Source organism: Botrytis sinoallii (assembly GCF_014898435.1).
Source record: "Botrytis sinoallii strain Bc 23 chromosome Unknown BSIN_024, whole genome shotgun sequence".
Classification (NCBI taxonomy): domain Eukaryota; kingdom Fungi; phylum Ascomycota; class Leotiomycetes; order Helotiales; family Sclerotiniaceae; genus Botrytis; species Botrytis sinoallii.
The window spans coordinates 555,929-580,629 of NW_024066051.1; the positions used below are offsets into that span (position 1 = coordinate 555,929).

General features: G+C 44.5%; 8 protein-coding genes across 8 annotated transcripts; 3 read left to right on the forward strand and 5 right to left on the reverse strand.

The window, feature by feature from the left end:
- Window positions 1-235: 235 nt before the first annotated feature.
- EAF02_010228 (uncharacterized protein) lies at window positions 236-664 on the reverse strand (the record flags this gene model as incomplete). The annotated part of the gene is made up of 3 exons (XM_038906276.1): window positions 236-426; window positions 493-552; window positions 610-664. The coding sequence occupies 3 exons, from the start codon at window positions 662-664 to the stop codon at window positions 236-238; spliced, it is 306 nt and encodes a 101-aa protein (XP_038754003.1).
- Window positions 665-3,003: 2,339 nt separating this feature from the next.
- EAF02_010229 (uncharacterized protein) lies at window positions 3,004-4,607 on the forward strand. Its single transcript, XM_038906277.1, has 4 exons — window positions 3,004-3,193; window positions 3,253-3,514; window positions 3,588-4,194; window positions 4,246-4,607. The coding sequence occupies exons 1-4, from the start codon at window positions 3,151-3,153 to the stop codon at window positions 4,381-4,383; spliced, it is 1,050 nt and encodes a 349-aa protein (XP_038754004.1). The 5' UTR covers window positions 3,004-3,150; the 3' UTR covers window positions 4,384-4,607.
- Window positions 4,608-6,389: 1,782 nt separating this feature from the next.
- EAF02_010230 (uncharacterized protein) lies at window positions 6,390-7,773 on the reverse strand (the record flags this gene model as incomplete). The annotated part of the gene is made up of 3 exons (XM_038906278.1): window positions 6,390-7,067; window positions 7,119-7,698; window positions 7,750-7,773. The coding sequence occupies 3 exons, from the start codon at window positions 7,771-7,773 to the stop codon at window positions 6,565-6,567; spliced, it is 1,107 nt and encodes a 368-aa protein (XP_038754005.1). The 3' UTR covers window positions 6,390-6,564.
- Window positions 7,774-8,750: 977 nt separating this feature from the next.
- On the reverse strand, window positions 8,751-10,461 carry EAF02_010231 (uncharacterized protein; the record flags this gene model as incomplete). The annotated part of the gene is made up of 2 exons (XM_038906279.1): window positions 10,162-10,461; window positions 8,751-10,092 (listed from the first exon to the last, which is right to left on the reverse strand). The coding sequence occupies exons 1-2, from the start codon at window positions 10,197-10,199 to the stop codon at window positions 8,751-8,753; spliced, it is 1,380 nt and encodes a 459-aa protein (XP_038754006.1). The 5' UTR covers window positions 10,200-10,461.
- A 1,592-nt stretch (window positions 10,462-12,053) lies between these two features.
- On the reverse strand, window positions 12,054-14,051 carry EAF02_010232 (uncharacterized protein; the record flags this gene model as incomplete). Its single annotated transcript, XM_038906280.1, has 4 exons — window positions 12,054-12,282; window positions 12,332-12,722; window positions 12,771-13,153; window positions 13,201-14,051. The coding sequence occupies 4 exons, from the start codon at window positions 14,049-14,051 to the stop codon at window positions 12,054-12,056; spliced, it is 1,854 nt and encodes a 617-aa protein (XP_038754007.1).
- Window positions 14,052-15,249: 1,198 nt separating this feature from the next.
- EAF02_010233 (uncharacterized protein) lies at window positions 15,250-16,686 on the reverse strand (the record flags this gene model as incomplete). The annotated part of the gene is made up of 1 exon (XM_038906281.1): window positions 15,250-16,686. The coding sequence occupies one exon, from the start codon at window positions 16,684-16,686 to the stop codon at window positions 15,250-15,252; it is 1,437 nt and encodes a 478-aa protein (XP_038754008.1).
- Window positions 16,687-17,435: 749 nt separating this feature from the next.
- On the forward strand, window positions 17,436-22,003 carry EAF02_010234 (uncharacterized protein; the record flags this gene model as incomplete). The annotated part of the gene is made up of 4 exons (XM_038906282.1): window positions 17,436-17,574; window positions 17,629-19,814; window positions 19,874-21,030; window positions 21,085-22,003. 4 exons carry the CDS (start codon window positions 17,436-17,438, stop codon window positions 22,001-22,003), a joined length of 4,401 nt encoding a protein of 1,466 aa, XP_038754009.1.
- A 642-nt stretch (window positions 22,004-22,645) lies between these two features.
- EAF02_010235 (uncharacterized protein) lies at window positions 22,646-24,135 on the forward strand (the record flags this gene model as incomplete). The annotated part of the gene is made up of 3 exons (XM_038906283.1): window positions 22,646-23,092; window positions 23,148-23,822; window positions 23,890-24,135. 3 exons carry the CDS (start codon window positions 22,646-22,648, stop codon window positions 24,133-24,135), a joined length of 1,368 nt encoding a protein of 455 aa, XP_038754010.1.
- Between the last annotated feature and the right edge of the window lie 566 nt (window positions 24,136-24,701).

The following is a 24,701-nucleotide window of genomic DNA, read 5'->3' on the forward strand; positions in this document are numbered from 1 at the left end:
ACACCACCTCCCAAGAAAAAAGAGATATCCGGAAAACTGTTGGGAATAACATGTACGCATTCAAACTCCAGCGCCCTTGCTGTCCTGTGAAAATCCACGGCGAAACCCATCCGACGCCTGAAGTATTATTGGCATTCGCCCATTCTTGCCGAAGCTGCAGCAAACGGCAAATCATCCTATTATCATCTCTTATCCTACAGGCTAAATTGAATCGTCGGCCGCAGTGTTGGTAGTTCTAGGTCATGTTGTAATTACCACTCATTCGACTTTGGATAGGTGAGGTTGGGCTCGATCCAGTCAAACGATTGAGTGCCACTTCTGCTGCATCCTCTTTCGCATTGTTGACGTACTGCCCATCGTACCAGAATCGTGCAGAAATATTCTGGCCCTGTACAGTTACTGTGCTAGACCATGCTGTTCGTCCACCTGAAACAAGTGTTAGAGTCGGTCATCTGGAGACTCGGTCTTGAGTGGAAGGTGAAAGAACATTACCTCTTCTGTCTGACACGATCTGAAATACTGGAGGACGAATTTGTGCCTCGCGACATCTCTCTTGAGGGAATTAGTCAATTTGATGTTCAGTATTCATAGCACGAATTGCTTCATTACCTTCGAGCTTCTCTTGCCATGTAGCTGAGCCAGAACTGTATGATGAATAAGACATCTTAAATGGTGATTTCGTACTAGAAGGTCTGAAAGTGTTCAAGCTTTCAAGCTAGATCTGAGATTGAGTGCTAGTGATGTGGAGGAGAAACAGTGGGGAGCGGGTTCGGGAATGGCGTTATACTCCGCAGGAATTGAAGCTGGTCTTATAGATGATCCGCATGTACTCTTCAGAGTCTTGAAGAAGGAGGAGTGTTGGAAATGATATGAAACTGTGAGGTGGCAGTCAAATAAAGTTGGATTGCTCTGCATCTGCATACCCATGTGCAACACGGCAGCTTGACTCTGGAATTTGTCTCGGCGTGATGAAATATATTTCAAAGAAGTAACGTCGATCGCCCGTAGCTTGGAGCCGTGTGTGTTGTCTCCATCGGTGGTTAGGACAGCTCATGTGTGACCTCCTACTGACAACTTCGGTAAAGTGTAGAAAAAGCAATTTGAGGCTTGAGACAGTAGCAGTGAGTGGAGATGCTCCAGCCAACGCTGGAGACACCTGCAGTAATTTGCAGTCTCGGATCGTCATGGGGCATTGGGAGAGTGAAATGAAAGCTGGCATATATGTGTATGTATGTATGTGTAGTGTGTATGGAAGTATGTGGGGTGGAAGGCAAAAGGTGCATATAGAGGGGCGGATCATATGCAAGAAGGTGACGATAGAAAAAAAAGCTCTCCATAAAAGAAGCCCAATAAGAGTGCAAAGTGCCAAACCTTGCCAGAAAAAAAATGAGCTGCAGGAAGACGCACCCGAGATGTAGAAAGTACCACTACCTCTAGTATTAGCTGATTCCAGGCCAATTGATTGAGTACTGAGACTTGATATCTCTCACCAGATTTGTTTTACTTTTTCCCCAAAATGATAAGTTTGTAGGACCTGGGACTTTCTACCCCCGTCTCTATAATCTTTGCAAATATAGATATACCATAATAGACAAAGCCATACAGTACCCGGAAGTCGTACGATATGATTGGTCAATTCGGAGCACTGGAAAAGTTGTAATGGTATGCCAGATTTCAATCTTCAATTTCCTTCTCTTTCCCACTACTGTAGATTCCGAAGAGATGAGATCGAGGTGTCTGCAGGAACGGGTGCTTACATACATATTTATACATATTGATCAATGATCTTCAGGGTAGGTTGGGGTAAAAGTAGACACCCCAGTGATAGCAACGGATAAGTACATCTGTACATTGAATCAAGCACTCAGCCCTGCGGCTTCTTCAACGGTGAGTCCACCGCTTCTCACTTCACCGCCCTAATGTGCCAACCAGATTCCAGAAGCCCGGATCAGACGTTTATGAAGATGAGCAAAGGGTGTGTCTAGCTTCATGAAACCTGGAGAACGGGTAGATGCTTGCATTTCGTCTAGAAAGACTTGGAAATAACAGTCGCACGGCAGATATTTCCAATTGGGATTCTCAAGTGGAATGATTGTGTCACCTCGATAAAGGTTAAAGAAAAGAACAGCTTACTTCGTAGAATAGAGAGAGCCCGCAAAAAACTACCCAGAGGATGACATGCCGCACCCCGTCGGGTGCTCCGCTTACTTAACCGCCGTAGAATACGTTGGATCGACGGAGCTTTTCCCGTTCAACAAGGGAGTTGATAATGAGGGGAGCCGTGAAGTACACAACCTAACAATGAAACATTCTGTTCATAGATAATATTGCGTGGCGGCGTGAGAGAAGGACAAGTATACTCAAGGCTTGTCTATCAACACCTGAGCAGCCCTATTTTCGACAGCGCATTGACTGGATCTAGAATCTGTTGCTGCCCAAGTGTTCGAATATTTGAGGATAATTGAAGAGTTACTCATCCATATCATGCCATTGTCGGACGACATTTACTAGCATGTAATTTATATTACTCGGCAGGTTCTGGTGGTTTGACGATCAGGAACAGTCTTCCGTACTCGTCTCAGTGATTTGTATCCCCAATTTCATGTGAAATATGTGAAATTGGCGGTGCGACCTCTTCGATGTCTAGAACCACGACACGTGACTGTATGATACACCACCAAATTATGTTCACAGTGTTGAAGTAGAAAGAATGTTGTCCTGAGGTACGGATGGTCAATCATGAGACAGGCGAATTTTGGGAAGAAGATACGAAAGCAACAAAAGCAACAAAAGCAACAATCTACTTTGGACTGTACAAAGAGGCTATACATCGGAACAATAATCTGATGAGATGGGATCCAGCTGATTACCGTAATCTGAAGAGAACCGGCACAGCCTAGGCCTAGTTGCCGTGCCTCGGTCCAAAGAATGTGGGGAAAGGAGCCTGTCACCTACAATACCAACCGTTTACTATTTTAACATCTTCCATACATATTTTGTTCTTAGACTTCGAATCACAATCGTTCTTTTGAATCATATTATTAGACATAAAGAGAGATTTTAGAATAGACCATACATTTAATCCGATACACTTGTTAGATCAGACAAACCTACATCTCATCGCATCATTCGTTAGCAATCCTCGACATCATGCCTTTCAACACGAAACTCACCCAGGCCTTGGGTATCGAATGTAAGTTACACCCTCATGTACTCTCCCGAACGACAGATCACTGATTCGGGACTATGTAGTACCTATTGTCCAAGGTGGTATGCAATGGGTGGGATATGCGGAGTTAGCAAGCGCCGTGAGCAATGCCGGAGGGTTGGGTATCCTCACAGCTTTAACGCAACCCACTCCAGAAGATCTACGCAAGGAGATCCGAAGATGTAGGGAAATGACGAAGAAGCCATTTGGTGTAAATATCACACTGTTACCTTCGATTAATCCCCGGAGTAAGTTTCCGCAGATCTCAATCTCATCTCATGTTGATTCGCCGTTTGCTCCGTGTCTGTGTGTCGCGAGTACAACATGGTCGTCAAGCCGCGAAACTTGCAAAATCAAACTGACCCGTGATTTCTTCCAGTTACGGTGCATACGCACAAGTCACTATCGATGAGGGAATTAAAGTTGTCGAGACAGCAGGAAACAGTCCCGGCCCTGTCATAAAGATGTTGAAGGCTGCTGGAATAATCATTCTACACAAATGTACGACCATCAGACATGCAGAGAGTGCAGTGAAGCTTGGGGTTGATTTTCTGAGCATCGATGGTTTCGAATGTGCTGGGCATGTTGGTGAAACTGATATCACGAACTTCATCCTCCTAAGCAGAGCTAGACAATCGCTAAAAGTTCCCTTCATCGCGTCTGGTGGATTTGCCGATGGCCAAGGTCTTGCGGCTGCGCTTTCGCTCGGTGCTGAAGGTATCAATATGGGAACACGATTCATGTGTACCGTCGAGGCACCAATACACGAGAACATCAAGAAAGAGATTGTCAAGGCTTCTGAAGTTGATACTCAGCTCGTTCTTCGAAGATGGAAGAACACATCTCGCTTGTATAAAAACAAGGTTACTGCACAGGCAGTAAAGATTGAACAAGAGAGCAAGACTGGAGAGTTTGCGGAGGTTGCTCCTTACGTGAGCGGTAAGAGAGGTAGAGAAGTCTTTACCACTGGAGATCCCGACTACGGAGTACGTATCAACATCCAAACACACATAACTCATAAACTAATTATATTTTAGGTTTGGACCGCAGGCCAAGTAATTGGTCTCATTCACGACATCCCAACGTGCGAGGTACTTTGTAAGAGAATCGAGAAGGAGGCCGTGGAGACATTGAACAAAGCTTCATCTCTCTTTCAACCAACAAGCAAGCTCTGATTGTATAGTGTCTTCATGTATGTATTTTACCATAATGATTGTTTTGATACCCTTGACATCTGGTTTCCCTATAATATGTGAAAGGCAAATTACTTATGCTACTTATGGAGAGGTGCTTGGGCTGTGATACCTGCTTGATCGGCCAAAATATGTACTCACAGTCTGGTTGGCATCCAGCCCGACTAAGCAACTGACAAAGTAATTTGAAGATAATATTTTTCCTCTGAAAATTTTCTGGTTTCCTTTTTCTTCAACCCCCTGAAACTTTGATTTTTGTGAAATTAAACCACGTGCCACAACACCAACATCACTGAAAGCATTTGCCTACGTTACTAGCACCATTCTTCTTATCATCATGCATAGAACAATCCAATTTGTTCCCTCTGTCAGTCAAAAGAGTACTACAATAAAAACCAGCAAGGTTCAAGGCAATCTCCGCCCAGAGGCAATTGCCGAGAAAACAAAGACCGAGAAGACTGACTATTGAAGAGCATGTGATTCCGAGAACTTGTTCATTGGCAGCTTTAGCTGGCACGTCGATGATGAGTGGCTCTACTGTGGGCTCAAGTGTTCGGTGATATTACCGAGACGCAACGCGAAATCAAGAGAGCGATTACAAGACACACGCGGGGTAGCTTAAGTGTTCTCACCATCCAATCTATCTAAAACTTGCCACTAATGCTATCCAGAAATGAGCGAATGAGCATCTTTTTGGCATCAACGCTTGGAGCAAATCACTCCGTCGTTCTGAAGAGCCAGTGACTGCCAATTGTTGTGATTATTATGCTTGGTTTCACAACCCACATAGATCCTTCCTCCATTATCACCAAACCAAAATCAAATCCACAAACTTCTCCATACAACGAGAAAAAAGTCGGTATCAGGATGTCTAGTCCAGCAGAGGACCTAGATACTCTGGCTGCGCTAGCTAGCAGAATAAGAGCCATATCGATTATCTCCTAAGAATAGCTGCTCTCTTTCTGTAGCCCAGCTTCAAAGTCTTCAATGAGTGTCGATGATATGAATAGTCTACTTGCCATGGAAGAGAATTTGGATGAAGAGGGATAATGGGATTGGGGGATCAATGCTACTAAACAAGAAGGATCGAGGAGATGGGCGAAACTAATTGTCTAAGGTCTTTTTGGAGAGATCGATCAATCAGAATAGGAGATCACTTACATGGACATTTTGTGAGAGTTTCGTGGACTCGCTAGATGATTCCGTGAGTTCTGATGAGAGATGATACAGTGGAGAGAAAACAACCCAAGATCGAAAGCGAACGACTTGTGATTCGTTCGGTCTTCGTTGTCTTCTGAGAACATAGTGAAGGGGGAACGGAATTCACGGGCCATTGCACTTTCTCCAGATAATCTTGTGCGAATGCTTAGAGTATCTATAGGCATTGTATCCGGTTCATATCCTTTAAATTCAGATATATCACAAGAATCACTTCACCTACGAGATTACGATGGGATGACCGCTAGTGAACTTCGGCCTCCTTACAGAAAGCGATGTATAACGTGTCTTGTTCCCATAGCATTTTTTTTATCGCTGACTTCGAATTCCGGAATAACTTGTATGCATAGTACCATTAGTAATTCAAGTCGTTCTCCTCCTCCTCCTCCTCCTCTTCTTCTTCTTCTTCTTGCTCGGAGTTTGTATGGGAGTGGCAGCTACCTGTACTTTAATTACTGCGAGGTTCGAGAATGTTACATATACTCTGATGAATTTTCTACGAGTATTGATCTACTGGCACTGTACATGTGGTTGCAAGACTACAACATGCCAAGTGATAGAGTATACGGATGACGGAGTATCGATCCAGAACTTGAATAGTGATGAGCTGATATGATTTTTTTGCTTGGAAACATGAGGTGAAAAGGGGCTCGCCGTGTGGTCAGGGTAGTATGCGGTCTTGCCTTCCTTGGTGTTATTTAAGGACATGAAGGTGCATGAAGAATTTAGATGTTAGTTTAGTCTGCGGTCCATATTATGTGAAGAAATCATTCATTGAAACTAGAAAAACCAACGCTGTACTTTTGTGTGTCATCTAACTCGTCTTCAACGGTCGAAAAGTTTTTACCTATCATAACTGATATGCAATCCACCATGAAACTTCCCTCACGCATCATAATATCTCACCACCATTCCATTTCCCGAAATCGACCATCCAAACATTCTCTATCTTTGTCTCGCCGCCTGGTGTGCCTGCATCTGAGTTCTCCGGCCCATGAATGACCAATACCATGTCGGCTGACCATGTTGCACTCTGCATCCCATGCTATACTGCCTAAGAGTATCATGCTGCCAGTAAGCGGCATCGACATTCTTACCATCCTTTGGCTTAGAAATGCTCATACAATCAAGACAGAGACCATCAAAATGCTCTTGAATCTGCTCACCAGTTCTCTCAATAGATGAATCACTCAGACGAATTCGACATGCATTACACGCATTCTCGGGTATATCGCACTGGAAGTCATCGAAAGTATCGAGGATTTCCTGGGCTGACTTCTTCATGTGAGTTTCCAAAGGCCAGATTCCGGTCAGCGAGAGGCCAGTGCAGTATTCGTAAAGAGAATCTTTCTTGCATTCGCATCTCTGCCCAAGGAACGCACCGACGGGTGTGAAGAGTCCTTTGAGGATTTTACAGCGAAGATTACCCTTGGCGCCGTTGAGTGCATCTGTATTGCACATTAGAAATCAATTCGAATAAGAATGATGAGCCAACTTACTAATGACAGTGTGATCAAGATGAAGATGTTGATGATTTGTTGGGTTTCTATCCTTGATGTGCTCTGCTGTTCCATACACCAATTTCCGAGTCATGTACATGAACTCTCTGGGGAAGTCCAGTTCCTTGGCAAGATAGATGAGTCGGCACATCCCATCAAGATCCAACTCCCTGTGCTTCTGACGATTCATCCATTCTCTTGCCCAGGTCGACTTGCTCAACTTGAAGATGTCCCATTCGCGGTTTCCACACACTTCAATGGCCTCATATACGTCTACGACTTTAATATCGTACATCTCATCAACCATGACATCGTGAACGATGCGAAACCAAAGTTCCAAACTCTTCAACGTGCCAAAATAGACGGGTACGGTGGATGATCTGCTCTCTCGGAAGTGTCCTCGAAGTGAGGCGTCCCATACTGGAGAACTCTCACTGAGAATCTTCCTCGAGACCTTGTAACAGGCGATTGTAGTTTCAATGGTGGACTTCTCACCAGTTACCGGGTGTTTTGCGGTCTCCTCCTTGATGAGATGTATCGATATATCGCCTTCCGGATCGATGACTATATCATGAGGTTTCTATCACTCTATCAGTATTGTGCCAGTAGCGAATCTTAACAGGATACTCACTCTTGCTTCACTTGAGGTGGCCATTGTTGTTTTGATTCTTCTATCTTTGAAGACTGTTGGATTGAGTTGATGGAGGAGGAGTGAAAGTCAAGATACCAAGATCGAGAGATCGAAGTAGATGGCTTGGAGATGGAGAAGTAAGATGAGAAAGGAAACAATTTGAGGAATACAAAGTGGAGATATGTAGCGCAGAAAGTGGGGAAGCGAGGGGCCAGAAAGTGAATATAACTTGAGTCCAAATACTATCAGAAACTGAGATGAAATGGGGAAAAATGAGACGTAGGCAGAGAACATAGCGATATTAAAGATGAACAGACAAGACAAGTCCAGGGCACTGAAACTCAAACAATAAGAAAGGTGATAGGTAGTCTAGACCAGCGCACGAACACGAGAGAGTTCTTCGATCCAACAACACCCATTGTCATCTGAACATGTCCATGAAGTTTTATTGATCCATCTCTTCTAGTCTCTAAAATGACCTAGCAATGATGAGAACCAATGAATGTAAGATCTTACTACTAGATAGAAGTAAAAGTAAAGGCGAGATATCTAAGTAACCCTAAAAACGCACCGAGATCTCTTCCCTCCTACAAAAAACAGCCAAGAATGCATCGCTAAATTTCCCAATTCAAATGATCCACTTATTAATCATTCTTCAAAGTGACCATAAAGTCATCTCTTCAATATCAGGGTATCTCGAACACGTCGCTCAAATTATTACCACTCATCTCAAGCCATCTTATCCATTATCTGATGTCCTCCAGACCCCCAAAAAATAAAAATAAAATAGACCATCAAAATAGCAAAACTGGGGGCGACCCAGAAACCCGGCTTTCCGTGCTTTTTTCTGTTACACTTTACACTCTACACTCTACTCTACACACCAACCCACAGGCTTTCATTTGGAACACGGACTTGCCTACTGCGCCATCAGGCCCGTGAGTTGGTGCTGGAAGTAGGCGATTTTCTATATCTATAGGTAATAAGCGCATGTCGCATATTCACTCAATTTCGTTCCGGTCTTGCATCGGAACTTGGACTGCAGGCGCATGTTCGACAGCCGTATCTTTGAATGCTGCTTCAGCTTGCGGCACTGAATCTGATTCGCCAACAATTGCATCTTTTTGATGGACAGCACGCCATCCCTCTGTTCTCTCGATAGCAGCGGTTTCTGCTTCTTTTAGCCATTTCTCCCACTTCGGTGTCGAAGGCGCAGCCCCACTCGTCTTCACCCATCCGATTTTCTTTGTCTCTCGGATGGCGTACCACAATGTTCTGGTGAAAGAAGGCCTTCCATCAACATCGTCCGCGTTCTGCTCCAGATTTGCTCCTTTTGCATCTTCAGGCGTGATATCCTTCCATTTATAGCTCGACAGATCCCACAATCTCCTTTTGTTCATCAAAGCTACCCCCCAGTATGCACCGTTGAGAACAATATAGGACGCACCAATAGAGATTTGCATTTGGAAATCACAATTTCCAAGAAGGACGACCGAAACCATGAGTAGACAAGTACCGATGCCAACAAGCACTCGGTAGGGATCTGTGTTAACATAGTATTGGCATTCCTCAGTTCCGTTATATAGTTCTCGGGCAACTTCTTCCTTGCACTTAACTACGATGAATGCTCCTTCCCTGGTGCGGATCACAACATCGCCCGACAGAACTTTGACGTTGTTGTTGCGATTCATGAGAGCGGGTGACCAATAAGATGCGTAACCAACGATTGATGAGGCAAGGGACATAGTAAAGAGTGCAACACATGCTGTTCCGTCATGGGTCAACACGGCCCATATAAAAAGTCCAATGGTCAAGAAGAATGATATTAGAGAAAGACAGTTGAGAGGTGACCACAATCTAGCTGGCACGTGGGGTTTCTTATTGTCGACGTTGGTTCCACGATGGGTGATTCTGGCTCTAAGTGTATCACGACGTCGAGGTTGAGGCGTTGTGCCGCTCTCTAATGAAGATTCGATACTGCTAGTAGCCAAAACCTGCCTCTCCTTGTTCGCGGGTGTAGGTGGAGTCACCACCGGAGGAGGGGCATTTTTATGCTCGATTTCGAAGACCTTAAACTCGAAAGGCTTGAGCTCTTCTATTGGATGTATGATGTTTGGGAAGAAGTTGAGTGATTGCACATATACTCCGTTATGTACACCGACCACAGCAGCGTTAACTTGTGGCATTCGAGAGGGACGCGAAGATTTGAGGAGGACTTGTGGGGCGGGAATGATTCGAGGGAGCATGCACATCCAAGATGAGGTCATAGTTTGCGAGTGATCAGCCATGGCAGATTCCCCTATGACTGCCAAAAGTGACACGATATCTAATCGCCATCCTTCACTGTGGTAGTTGTTAGTCTATGGACAGGATATGAGAAGTATGTGAATAATGATATGACATCCAACATACCGAGCCTCTTTCCCTGAGGGAAACCATGAATTTGTCATCTCCAATACTGTGTCGAAGGTCTAACGCCTGATGGCTGTCGTCTCGAATCTTCGAGGTTCGACTTCGAGTCAAATGTAGTAGCCGTGCCTGCCGTTTTGTTTTCTCTTTCCTCCTTTCTCACACGCGTCTCAAAGTTGTAAATATCAGGTTTTCGCTTTCTCAACGACTCTTTCAATATCTTATCCTTTTTATTTTCGTTCGACTCTTTACTCTCCCAAGAAAAGAAGTCTTCGTATATTTATTGTTCATAGGGGAAGACCAAAAAAAAAAGAAATCTACAGAGCCTCATGCCAGCTTGCCTACCTGGCATATATCATCCGGTTCCATACCCCTCCATCTTCAACAAGTGACCTAAAAGGGCAATCGCGTCTCACAAGCCCTGGGAGCTGAAAAACGCGGAGCCAGTAGCGCGTGGGTCGGAGATACCATTGCAGGGGATGTGTCAGAGGGCTGTGCCTATGTTTACACACCCACCTGGTCAGCCTACTTCGCACATTGCTTTTATATGATGAAGGTTTGCTTGCGGTGCCATGAATTTGGAGCTTGTGAAAGCTTGAAAATGCTTGGTATAGGATATGCTTTAGATATCCTTTCTTGACTGCTGAAAAGAGTTTTATCATATGATTAGATAATATGAATATTTAGTATATTCTTACAAATTTCGAAAGTTTAAATTTCCTGTTAATCCGGATGTTGTCATGAGAATTTAGCGATTATGTCCTAACATTTAGCGTCTGTTCAGCGTTCAGACCACTCTAAAGTCCCAGTGACTCCCTCCCGTGAGTCCCGTCGAAACTAAATCCATATTAGTGCAGGCCAAGCCCTATAAGTGGATATTGAATACCCTCAAGCGACTAGCAGTGCCCTTTAGTACCTCGTTGTTTCCCAATTTCAAGGTTTCTTAACCACATGTTCATCTAATTTTTGTTTCGTTTGTAGATTTTCCGTTTGTTTACCGTTTGTCAACACATGTCTACCATTCTTTTGCTACCATACATACATTCAAGTTCAGCAAAATCTACATTCGGCGGCTATGCATGCACGAAACTTCAGAGTTCAGTAGAAAGAGGTAAGGAGGCGGCACAGCAAACAGGGACTCTGAAAAGAAGAAGCGATTCATTCGAATCTCTTTTCGGCCATATATTATGGGGCGGAAATGGACATTTTTCGTTGGTAAATGAAGGGGTATTTATTATACGCGGCGTTCACGGTTAGTAAAAGATATTGCTGTTCTATCCATAGCTGATGAGACACGAGCACCTACTGCATATATTGAATCTCTTTTCTACTTTCGTCACCACCAAATAATCGATTGGGTAACAAACAATGGCCAGCTATTCAACAATGCCGTGGTGCCGTCTTGGAACTCGATAATACTACATACATAGATATTTGTAGATGCCTACCCGTAGGTACCCATCTAGGCATGTGATCGTTTCGAGACTGATTGTAATAATGGCTGGAGTCATTCCTTTCTTATTGCTCATGTCAGATTCAAGTTGAGGTTTGTACAACTTCAATGATAGATATATGGGGGCTAAATCCCGAGATAAGAATCTCATAATTAAATAATATGGTAAAAGCATAGTAAAAGTCATCAAGTATAATAATAAACATCATACACCCAAAATCCAAAGTAAGAAGTCGTCTCTCGTTGTGACTCGTATATCAAAATCTCGTGCGCCTCAACGCCCACAATCATCTCGCTCCCACCCATTTTCTGATTCCTGGGCCACGGCCTCATCTTACATGCAGTCGGCGGTATTAAATGAAGTTGAAATCAACGAAAGAGCCTGAACAAGGTATGATAGTCGTGTAACTCCAATCCCTTCCCTGATCGTCTTGGTAAATAATCAATGTCGATCAGATGCTGGTGTCCATTCATTTACCCAACTATACTTATCAACAATCCACTGACAGTAATCTCTCCATCTCGTGGTCCATTCCTTAGTAACGTCTTTTTTCTCCTCGTTATCCATGCAGCTATATTCTAAGCTCCACTCTGCAAGTTGCTTCCAGCCGTGAAGAGACATTGATTCAGAGCCAACCATTACTTGATAGAAGTCGTGAGATAAGGATGATCTAATGTATTTTAGTGAATGTTTGTTTGATGGGGATTAAGAGAACATGCCTATAGAATGTAGCATTATCGCTATTGATCGTACAAGGCACATCGTTTGCCAGTAGAACCGGAAGGTTGTGTCCCGCAATGTTCGGAGTGAGGCCAAGAACCTCGTTAGATATAGGACATGATTCGATGGCAATTTTCTTTTCTTTGAATATCTCCATGAGAATAGGATGTCTCGCGACTGCGTAACCGTGTCCTATTCTCTTCGCGTTTAGTAATATCGCATCAAAAAGATTGCCATCCACTTTTCCGCCAACCTCTAGCGTCTCCCCACAATGGAATAGAAATGGGATATCTAGCTTTTGGTCTCGACATTTCCGACGGAATGCAAGAAATTCGGGCACGAAATGTCGAAGCTCGTTTCCCATCTCTTCGTGGCCCACAAGATCAAACCCTAGATTCTCATTAGTGGAAGTGTGTAGATTTGACATTTAAAGCAGACTAACCACAAAGTAGTTCTGATACTTCTTCTTTAAATCAATGCACTCGTCTAAAGCTATCTCAATTTTGCCTCTATCAAATGAGCGAGGTGTGCAATAAATGACTTTCATGCCCCCGAAGTACTGGCCCTTGCTTCGAATCTCTTGCATAGTCCGGTGGAGCTCTTCGTTGATGATATTCATAATTCCCTCATTGCCAATAGTTCTTGTGCCATCATCAGACTTAAGGGAATTCGTAGCCATGAAATTTGGGCGTATCTCAGCATACTGGATGTTATCTTTGACGAAATCTTTAATGCACTCCTTGGTGTAGTTCCTGAATGCGGATTCATAAGCAAATAATCCTTTCATCATCTGAGTCCTATAATTGAACTTTTCCCAGATGCTAATCATGTTAGCCATGAAATTTCCCATCGAATGTGTTATACATACCCGCGACCAGTTTGAGAGCAACCATGGGCTTCGTCTTCCGAAATCAACATTTTTCTCTCAAGCCATATTTCAGCACCAGTCGTGCCGCTCAACCTTGTCTCATTTTCGTCTACAAAATCGAACTGCCTTTGAAATTGCTTGTATGGCATCCAGCTGTTGGAGACATAATCAATATCTGTGATAACTCCCAGAGGAACATAAGTTTCTTTTTCCTCTCCTTTCACGTGGGTTGCTTCATGAGGTGTCATTACCATAAAAGAGATTCGTGAAGCTGTGTAATTTTCTCGTGACGTTAGAGGTAGAGTACTACGGATGTACATTGCATCAACATCTCTAGCTTGTTGTATCAAGAATTGTGCTGGTAAACATGAATTAAAATGAATGTGAAGGTGAGCTCCTTTTGGCATTCGTTCTGCAATCTCGAATAATTTCGTATCATTGATGAGATCCACGTTTCCCAGAAAGTGCTCTCCTTGAGTTTTCTTTTCAGTAGCGAGATCTTTCGCGTCGACTGATTTTCCATGAGTATTTTCCCAATCAAAATTTCTGATTCTCTGAACAATTTTTGCCGCTTTTTTTTCCACTTCTGAAGCCAACCCTTCAGCTTTCGCATCAAATGCAGTTCTCCGTTCAGCCAGCTGAAGAGACTGAAGAGCTTTATCATAATCTTCTGGGGTGTCGAATTCTCTTTTCTCGATCGCGAGACGCCAGATTTCCTTTGCTCTTGTCCCAGGTCTTCCAGATTGAGGCATCTTCAAGATACTGGATCTCGGCTTCTCTCTCTGGATCTCTTTGATTTCGCTATCCGGCGCTTCCTCGCCGTCTCTCAGTGTAGAGCACAAAACACCCATCCCATCCAGTATGAATATCACGATGTTCTACAAGCAGTACAGCTTGATAAGATTAGAAGCTAGATTGAAAATAAATCAGTATCCGTACAGATTGTCGTTGCCAGATCGCCCACATTTGTTGGAGATGTTGTAAAAATTGTCACGATCGCATGCTCGAGTGACCTTGTGAGAAACTCAGCCACCCTGATCAGTGAGTGAGATTACTGCGTGTTTGCGAGAGAGATCAGAGCTCCCTATTGGCTGCAGACCTCGTGCCTGTGTGATGAGAGCGCTAGACCTGCGTTGGGTTGTATTTTGCAAGCGGTTGACAAATTATGTACTGGAATTTATTCAAGATAAAGGACTGCTTTTGGATGTAATTGTTCAAGAGCGAATCGAGTAAGGAAGGAATAACGTCGTGGTTACATTCTATAATTATTATTATTATTATGAAAGGCTCAAAAGGGATCGTAAATAAGTATCAATGGTTGATCGTTGATGAGGGGACGAGGGGGATTCTCTACCTGCCCAGGCGGTAGTTATCAAGATAAGCAGGCTTATCATCGACCGAGCATGGCAATGCAAGGCTGAATTCAAGGCGATCTTGTGTAACCATGGCACTGGAACTTTTACTACCTGGGCAACCTAGTATATATACCTAGACTACGGTCGACATTGACAGCCGAGCTTGGCCCATCACCGGTGGCCTTTTTACGTTGGGGATGGCATCAATTGCTGTTCGCACGAGCTATACGAAGCTCGCCGAACACTCATCAGCGCTTGTACAGCACACACATACAGTATTACTAGAGCTCAGCTCTGAGCAATTGGGAAATTGGTGTCAGAAACATTGGCCCAAGCACTTCAGAATTGTCATCTAAGTGGAGAACATGTTCTGTTGTGAAATATATGAACACATCGAGTACGTGAAGTCTTAAAATTAAGCCCCAAGACGTGTTCATTGCTTTCCAGTCCCGGTTGGTCTCAAAACATTCACGAAGAGGAAGTCGGTGTGCGGAATACGAAGTCGGAAAGTTTATCATATACAGAGGACAACTTTTGTATTATGAATGTAGCGAAACTACTCTATTATGTGAATTTGCGCCAAACGCTCCTTTGCTACCCAGCCAATTCGATCGCCTGAAAGGTCTAAAATCTTTCTTATGCCAAAACAATGGCATCCATTCATTATCAAGCTACCAATCCAAAAGGTAGATTTCTAATCCTCGAATTTGATACCCTTTTTTCCTTCAACGTCAATGTAACCGCCTCTGTAACTTCCACGCTTCTTCTTGTTCTTCTCCTTGGTGAAACCCTTGCCTTTTGTAACGATCAAATCCTCATGAGCCTTTTGCGCATAATCATATGGTACGAATGCGTTACTGGACAATCTCGGGTCGACTTTGGTGTCTTTTGGAATGCGAGAAAATGGTACGTTTTGTTTTCTAGGAAGCTTTGCAGCAGGCATTGGTGGCAATGGGGGATCTAGTACTTTGTCATTAGATGAGCCCTTGCCTTCGGAAAGGGTCTCGCTGGTGTCTGAGCTAGCCCCTGGCTCTTTCTTTGTAACTTTGCCAGAATCGCTCTCGGAATCAGAGTCGGAACTAGAGTCGGAAGATGAATCAGAATCAGAATCAGGCAATGGAGTCTTCTTCGCAATTGATTGTGTAGAAGAATCGGAATCGGAATCGGAATCGGAGTCAGAACCGGAGTCGGAGTCGGACGAATCAGAAGAGCTAGAATCTTCTTCGGAGCTAGACTCCGATGAAGATGCTGAAGACTCCTTGTCGGTAGCAGCTGTCTTGGCCTTCTTAGTTTTTGGGGCATCTTCTTCTGAACTTGAATCCGAATCAGATGACGATGAATCGCTATCCGAAGTAGCTTTTCGTTTCAGAGTGTTGACTTTTGGTTTCGGCGATGGAGATTTGACAACTGATGGCGCATCATCTTCATCATCAGCATCGCTATCGGAACTGCTCGAAGAGGACGACGAGGAAGACGAAGACGAAGAAGAGGAAGATGAGGAAGATCTTCGGGAAGCATTTTTCTTGGCCGGTGGAGCATCTGCCATCTCGACATCGCTTTCCTCTTCACTTTCCTCCTCACTGCTCGAATCACTACTGTCACTGCTGCTACTGCTGCTGCTCGAGGTATCCTCAGAAGGAGCATTGGCTGCCTTTGGCTTTGGGGATTCGTTCTTTTTAATGGCCGCAGCTTTGAGTGCCGCAATCTCCTCTTTGGACGCCTGCCATTCATTGTATATATTTTCAAGGGAGGTGGTAGTGCTGTTGCTACCTGCAGTTGCCTCCTCTCGGTTGCGACGTTCAGTCTTCAAGGTGCGACTAGTTTGCATGAGTTCGTGCTGTTCGAGAAATTTGCCGACAAGATCGAGTAAATGAGAAGGAATTCCAGACTTTGGGGGTTCGCCTGCATCTCGGCGGTTGAGAAGATCTTGCGCAATTTTTTTGTCCTGCTTGTTCTTCGAACGTCCTTCGTTGCCAGATTTGTTAGCTGGGGCTTGATTGGCATCAGCACCAGAGCCGGCAGGAAAAAGCCAATCTGGTTGTGGTTGACCAGCAGGAGTTCTTCTCTTTCCCAATGCCTGCATATTGGCATTATCCGCCCCCATATTGCGTTTGTTCTGCTTTGGCCTCATACTTATTAAATGTATGGAATTGAAGATATATTGGGTTGGGGATTGATCGCAAAAAATAAAAATCTACAGCTTATCGGCAGAAAAAAAAAGTTCCCAAGGAAGGGAGAAATGACAAAAAGCGGCTAATCTACAATAAGATTAGTGCCGTTTGGCTTTGATGCGGCGCACGAGTCCGCCTCGACTATCAAGAGCCTTGTAAGAATTGAAGAAGATTTGGAGATGAGAACTTATCAGTACCTAGGCAGAGAGAGAGCCATTCTCAAAGCCTAGGTATCCTTGACCCTTTGCATATGAGAATACTGTAGACTCGATCAATCTACTAATAAATTGTTCATGATCTCTCTGTCAAAATACTTTATTGATATTCATGATTAATATTGACGAGTGATTTGAAAGATTCAATAAGGAAGGTATGGCCAAAGATCGGATCTTATTATGCCCGTCTCGAAGGTCCTTGATTATGTAATGCTGATGGTGCCTGCGTGCTTGCTGGTTTGATGTCAGGGAACAGGACCTAGAAAGCTGGAGTCAAACTGTAAGCACCAAATAACCTAATATCTGACTTGCACCTCATATGCTCTTCTATCTATGTGAGTTGTGCTGTGACTTTTGAATGCTATTTAACAATTCCAAAAAATGATTTTCGAGCCTGCTGCAGAACAACTCCCAAGTCGCCTTCACGAATAAATGATTGAAAAGGATACACAGAACAGTCGTCTCGATTTAACGAACGTGGCTCCGCCTGCCACATGGACGGCTCTACACGAACTGGCTCTAGCGGGGTCACTGGCAGTGACAGGAGTGGTATGAGCAGGGCGGAAAGATTCGAAGATGAGAAGAGACGAATTATCGAAAGCTGTTTTGGGAAAAAGGATGCAGATGGCTCCTGTAAGATTAGCCCAGTTTGCGCTGAAGGTGCCAGCTAACCCCTCGGTCGTCTAGTATTGGAATCATACATCACACACATAAGAATCATTGAGGATGCTGCCTATCCCTCTACCCCCCCTCCTTTGAACGCAAATCCAGATGCCAAAAAACCTCGTCTTATAATTGTTGCAGTGCGCAAATCTGGACGAGTCCGTATGCACAAAGCTAGGGAGAATGCGAACGGAAGCTTTTCAATAGGCAAAACTTGGATGCTCGATGATCTATCTGCGGTAGAGTCTTTCAGTGGAGCAGTGCCTGCGAGCGCTGAGGAAGAGCAACGTAAGCAATGGGCCGGTGGAATGGGATTCATTGTAACAATTGGAAAGCCCTATTATTGGCAGGCCAATACTCAGAAAGAAAAGCAATTCTTCATCGCAAGCTTGGTCAAAATTTACACAAAATATACTGGCGGAAAAGCGCCAGAGCTCATTGGGTTCGACTCAAGAGAAAGGGAACAATTATCTGGTATTTCTTCTGCTGCACGACCCCAACAACCTCCCCCCCAAGACATGCGGCGGCCCTCACAACCCCAGCAGCCATCCTCTTCCGCATCTTCTCCTTATGAACAGAATCAAAGTCGACCGTTCAAACGCGATCCGTCCCGAGAGCCAGTACTTCGTAGCCAACCTAGCCGAGATGCTATGCAACGCCCACCAGGTCAAATGCCGCCCAATGCTAGTCCAGCTTTTCCACAACAAAATTCCAGACCTCCTATGCGACCACCGCGCGATGTTTCGCCAAATCCCAGTGCTAAGCTAACTGGTGTTACACCTCAACAGAGCCAAGCAAGTCTGCGTAGACTGGAGGGGGCTAATCCAAGCCAGGAGTCTTTTGGGCGCAGTGACGACAGCAGCAGCTTACCACCTCGCTCACGTGGTGGTACCAATGGGTTACCTAACACACCTGGTCGCTTTCCTGATAGGAGCATAACGCCAAATTCCCAACGCGGTCCACCTGAAGCCGGATTTCCGAGTCCGAAACGAGACAGGTCAGCGGATGCGCCGCCAATGCCTGCTCCACTAACTATTCCACCGGAGAGACGTCGGCCGCCAATGCCAAATATTGGAGATGCATCTCGGTTGCGTGGTGCGGACTCAATGGACAATATCGTGCCGGCGCCATTAGCTAGTCCTGGTATGCGGAGAGATGATATGCGTCCTCCTACCCGGAGCAGTGAACGATCGATACCTCGCGAACGAGACACCAATGGAAATGGTAGCATCGACAGCAAGCTTACAGAGCCAGCAGCATTGGAAATACCCCGCGATGATATGGGAGATAGCAGCAAGAATGAACCTCCGCCAGTTCCTGCACCTGCGCCTGCGCCGGCTGTGAATTCTCCCGTCTCTCCTATTGCTTCACCTACCAGCCCCATTTCACCTTCAGCAGAGGATCAAGAGGATGAGGAACTGCGCCCAGGCCTAGGACCAATGATCAAAAAGAAATCCAAGGGTGATATTGCGAGTACTTTCCTCAGGGCGGCTAAAAATGCAAACGGATTCAAGCCTCGTGCTGGTGGTGCTGCCGAACGTCTTAGAGAAGCAGCACTGGCAGCTAAGTCTCCCAACGGTCCTGATGGAATAACCGGTGTGGTTCCAGCACCTTCCTTACTTCGGGCGTTAAGTAGTGATAGTGCAACTACAGTCAATACTACCCCTGCTACTGTACCTTCTGTTGTGCCTGCTGCTTCGCCCGAAGTTCCATCTCCTCCAGTTGAAGCCCTTCCAGAGAAATCGGCTGCACGCAAACCTAATCCTGAAGTTGTTCCGGAAGTCAAGGTCACAGTCCCTGATAAGGACATACCTAGTACTGTTGAAGGTCCTTCAAAGACATCTGATACAGGATCACTCGAGAAGCCAAAGGCTCGCGAACCTAGACGGCCAAAATCTGCCTCCGAAGCAATGCAAAAAGAACTAGCGTCTTTAGGTATCGACCCAAGTTTCTTGGATGGTCGAGGCTCCGATCTTGTCAATGCTTGGGATGAGTTTGGATGGGTAGGAGAAGGTGTTCACACAAAAGTCATCGATACTTTAAAGGATGATGTTGAGCGAGAGCTCAACAAGGTTCAAGCCGGAGGCTGGCTAAACCGATTAGAAGAGGAAGATGAGCGAGTAGAGGCGATCAAAAGAGGACTAGATACATGCATGGATGAATGTGACGAACTTGATGGTTTGCTCACGTTGTATCTTGTGGAGCTTGGCGTAAGTTATTCTCATAAATGCTTTTCTGGAGATCTTTGTGTGTTAATAAAATATTTCAGACACTCAACGAGGATATTGCGTACATCGAAGCCCAGTCACAAGGTCTGCAAGTACAAACAGCCAATCAAAAGCTTTTGCAAGTTGAGCTTCAATCTTTATTGGATACAATATCGATTTCATCATCACAGCTTGAATGCCTCAAGACAGCATCGCTGGAGCGACCTCATGATCTCGAGTTGATTGAAAAATCCTTAGTTGTATTGTTCAAAGCTATGGTCACTATTGATCCTTCACTCAGTATTTCTGGTCCCAGAAGAAGCGAAGATGGTAGCGTTCGTTCCGGGAAAACTGGAGGTTTCGGCAATAGCGAGATCGGAAGCATGCGAGTCCTACAAGAAAAAAAAGACGTGTACCGAGTTACAAGCGTTGAGTTTCTTCAGCGCTTGCATTCCTTCTTACAAATGAAATTCCGCGCTGCAATTGACGAAACAAGAAAAGCGTTGGACCGAGAAAAGGGTGGTAATATCACTAGAGGAGCTGGAAGGGGCAAACTTGACCCACGTCATCATGATCTTGCGAGAAATGTACTTTGGAGATACAGTCCACTGATGTTGTTCTCCAGAGAAGTTGCCCCAGATGAATGGGAGAGATTTTTGTTAGATTACGAGTCTGCATGCAAACCTTTGTACCAGGACGAGTTCAGGGACGCTGTTTTTGCCTGGAAGCGGATCGCTAGGAAAGCACATGGGGATGAATCTGATATTTTGTTTACATCACAAACCGAAAAACAAACCGAAGGCCTCGCAACCACGACGGCCAGAAAACTGACAGTGAAAAGAAGTCAAACATTAGCAAAAATACGATCCCCAATTGGCGATGGCGGCAACAAAGCTAGCTCAGACAAGGCGGATGGTCGACTACCTCCAAACGAAGTATTTACGGGAGCTCTTGATGAAATGATTCCAATCATGAGCATGGAGCAAAATTTTATCGTCGAATTTTTCCATATCACATCACTAGAGCAACACGATTTTGCAGATTCCATCGCTGCTGCACCACCAGACTTGCGACGAGGTGGCGATTTGAGAATGCCAAAAGTTATGGACCCGAACCGGATCTTGGCAAAACGTGTCGTGCAAACCATGGAAGAAATTTACGCTTTCTGGGCTGGTGATATGCAAGCACTCGTAGACTGGTCCCTCCAATCTGATCCATTGTAAGTCCACTATCATTCAACTAATCAGAAAAACTAACTAACCTCTTTGAATAGGCAAGGTGTTGGAATACTCGTCTCAATTGAGCGCAAGCTTGTCGACCTCGAGGAATCAAGCCAGGAATACCTGGCACGCACACTTCAAAAACTACATGCTCGTTTACTGGGTTTATTTAACAAATTTCTCGATGAGCAAGTACGCGCCATTGAAGACACCAAAGTCAAAATAAAGAAGCGAAAGGGTGTTATTGGCTTCATAAGGATATTTCCGTCATTCTCGCTGGCAATAGAAACGATGCTAATGTCCGCCGACGGCCTCGAAGTCCGACAAATCGTAAATAATGCATATTCGCGCTTGAACAAAACCATGTTTGAGTCTCTAAAAGTCATCGCAAGAGAGAACCCAAGTGCCCAAACTGCAGGTGCAGATCCAGAGGACAAGGAGGCCCTCAACTATCAGATTTTACTCATCGAAAATATGAACCACTACCTTGAAGAAGTGGATGTTCGCTCCAATCCGATACTTGAAGAATGGCGAGAAAATGCCAGCCAAGAAATGGATGAACACATGACATTGTATCTTGGTGCTGTGATTCGTAGACCTTTAGGAAAGCTTCTCGATTTCTTAGAAAGCACCGAGAGTCTTATGCTTTCAAGACAACCTGGTGAATCGGCTTCGAGAATTTCGTCGATGCCTAGTCACTCTAAATCAACTTTCAAGAAAATTCTTGCTGGTTATGATGCTAAGGAAATTAGAAAAGGTATTGAAACTCTCAAGAAGCGAGTCGAAAAACATTTCGGCGATACAGATGATCCAGGACTCAGTCGAGAACTTGTTATCAAGGTGCACCAACAATGCGAAAGATTGTACGAAAGAGTCGACGATAGAATTTTGACAATCAGCAGAGATGTTTACGATGGAGAGATTATTGCTGAATGGACAAGGGCCGATATTTCTACAGCGTTTAGAAAGTAGGTGTCGTCATGAAGGGATTAAAATTCTTCCATTCTGATTTCATTCAATATAAAATTTCAGTGGATGTAGTATGAGCGCAAACATATGATTAAAATGGGCGTTTCGAGGAGGGTACGGGTAGTCATTACCATGGCCGCAGCAAACCTTGTAATTCTAGGGGATATACCATGAGCTTGAAGAATGAAGAGCAAAAAATAATCAATTTCCATAGCTGGCTACTTTTCTTTTTATCCCTTATCATTTTGAACAACTTGAGCCTGGGCGAGTACAAACAGATCTAAGTTTGATCTCCATCTTTTTTGTCTAGATGCTATTTATGTACTGCTATGATAGCCGAGGATATTAGACGGAAGCTGACGGGTGAACACACCCACTCCGTATTTTTCTCCGGCAGTAACTTGTTTTAGTGATCAGTCTAACAGATGAAGATGAGTAAGCGCTATGATATACGACATATCAGCAATCGTTATTGTTGACAAATTTCCGAGTTTTGTTAGTATTCGTCCGTCAAATCCGACTTAATATTCGCCTCTGCATAGGTTTATCTTACATCTACCCTGCAGGCATATCTTGGGACTTTAATAGTCAGATGAAATTTGGATGTTGTAATACTCCACCCAAAACGGATACTGAAGCATTATCATGGCGCCTGCCACTGACGCCCATCCTCTTCCGAACCTTTCAAATCGTGTGATTAATGAGACGAATCCAATGGGTGTTCTGACTGTAGACGAACCCCAGTCGCCTCAAAACACGTTCGAATTACGGCCTGTAACTCGCCAAAGACGAATCACAATTCTCATCTCAAGCTTTTTGACAATATGTATCACGATTGGTCTCAATCAATCTTATGGTGTGTTTCAGAGTTACTATATCTCTGAAGCCCAAACCATGCTTCCAAAATCTGCTCGTAACGAAGGCGCCTTGGTGGCTTTCGTTGGAACACTCGGGTCTGGACTTACATGGGCGGGTAGCGTTGTGGTAAATCCTATGATGGCAAGACTAGGTATGAAGGGCTCCAAACATATCTGTATGATGGGAGTTGCTTTCATGAGCCTAGGCTTTGGACTGGCTAGTGTCTGTAAAGAAGTTCGAAAATCACAATCCTCTCCCAACTCTAACATTCGCTGATTCGTTTCACTAGGTTTGGCAACTTTTATTGACACAAGGCTTGCTATATGGCATCGGCTCATCGTTTCTTTACTATCCAATTCTCAGCACAGCACCAGAGTATTTTACCACTCATCGTGGCTCAGCTATGGGGTTTATCCTATCTGGTGCGGGGATCGGCGGGCTCGTTTTCTCTCCTTTGATACGCTTTCTTCTGACATCAATTGGACCAAGATGGACGCTTCGTTTACTTTCTCTCCTCGTGCTGATAATCGCATTGCCAATTGCCGCTACTGCAGCTCCATCACGATTCATAGGAAGGAGACAAACTCACGTTGATCTCAAATTGGCCATAAAGCCTGCCTTCATCTTTAGCGTTGGAGCTGGCTTCCTACAAGCGGGAGGCAACGGACTACCGCTCACATTTTTGGCTGAGTACTCCGTGGCTTTGGGCTACACGTCTGCTTTTGGAGCCACGCTGCTAGCTGTTTCGAACGGTATCAACTCTGTTAGTCGAGTTATGACGGGATTCGCTGGCGACAGGTTTGGGAGACAGAATACTCTAATTCTGACAGTCATTTTATGCGTTATATCCGTGTTGGGATTTTGGCTAGGAAGTACTACTGCAAATGGTAACAAAGTATTGTGGTTGCTTTTTGTGGTTTTTTATGGTGTTGCAGGTGGCGGTTATAATGCTCTGTTTCCAACGGTATGTCACTTCTTTCCTACCTTCGTGCATCCCAATCTATCCAATTTGCTTACATATAAACCGGAAGACTGTGGCGGAAGTCTTTGGACTCCAGGCCTACGCTAGCGTGAATGGGTTTATCTATTTTGTTCGAGGCCTAGGAACCATGCTTGGAAGTCCGGTTGGTGGCAAAATTCTGGGGCAGAGCAAGTTGGGAAACTATCGTTCGGTGATCTTGTTTGATGCTGCGCTTTTGTCTGGCGCTACATTCTGCGTTATTGCAGTGCGATTTTTTGATTCTGTGGAAAAGAGATCTTGGAAGTGGATAGCTTAAGTTGTGTATCGTTGCATCATTATATTTTAGCGAAGTTTTACATAGGACATAGATTCTTAGCTTGTCACAACCTCCATATAGCAAGGCATACGGGAACCATTGAGCAACTTTAAATAAGGACTCCTGGTGTCGACCAACTTTAATAGCTCATTGCATTCAACTGCTTGTACGCCGTTGATTGGTGGGACTTTTATATTTCACAGGCTTAGCCAGTCATTCCGCCAAGTTCAGACAACATTTTCTACCGTTTGGAATGGAGACTAAAAATGAGAGCTCGTTGCATATGATACATTCAAACAATTAGGTAATGGTTCATGCGACCGTTTTGAGCAATAGAAGTTCATTACACTCTGCCCAGTTCTTTATTGTCAAATGTTTGCGCAGAAAAAACCTCTTCAACACAGCCTCTTTCCCCGGAAAACAATTCTTAGCATCTGACCCTAGAAAAGCACCAACAAGTACTACGCTCTGATATCATTGCGTGCCAAATCGAAGCGAAGGTCAAGATACTCTTTCCTCATAGGCCAGAAGACGTTTAAAGTTGGTCATTTAATTATCATTCCATG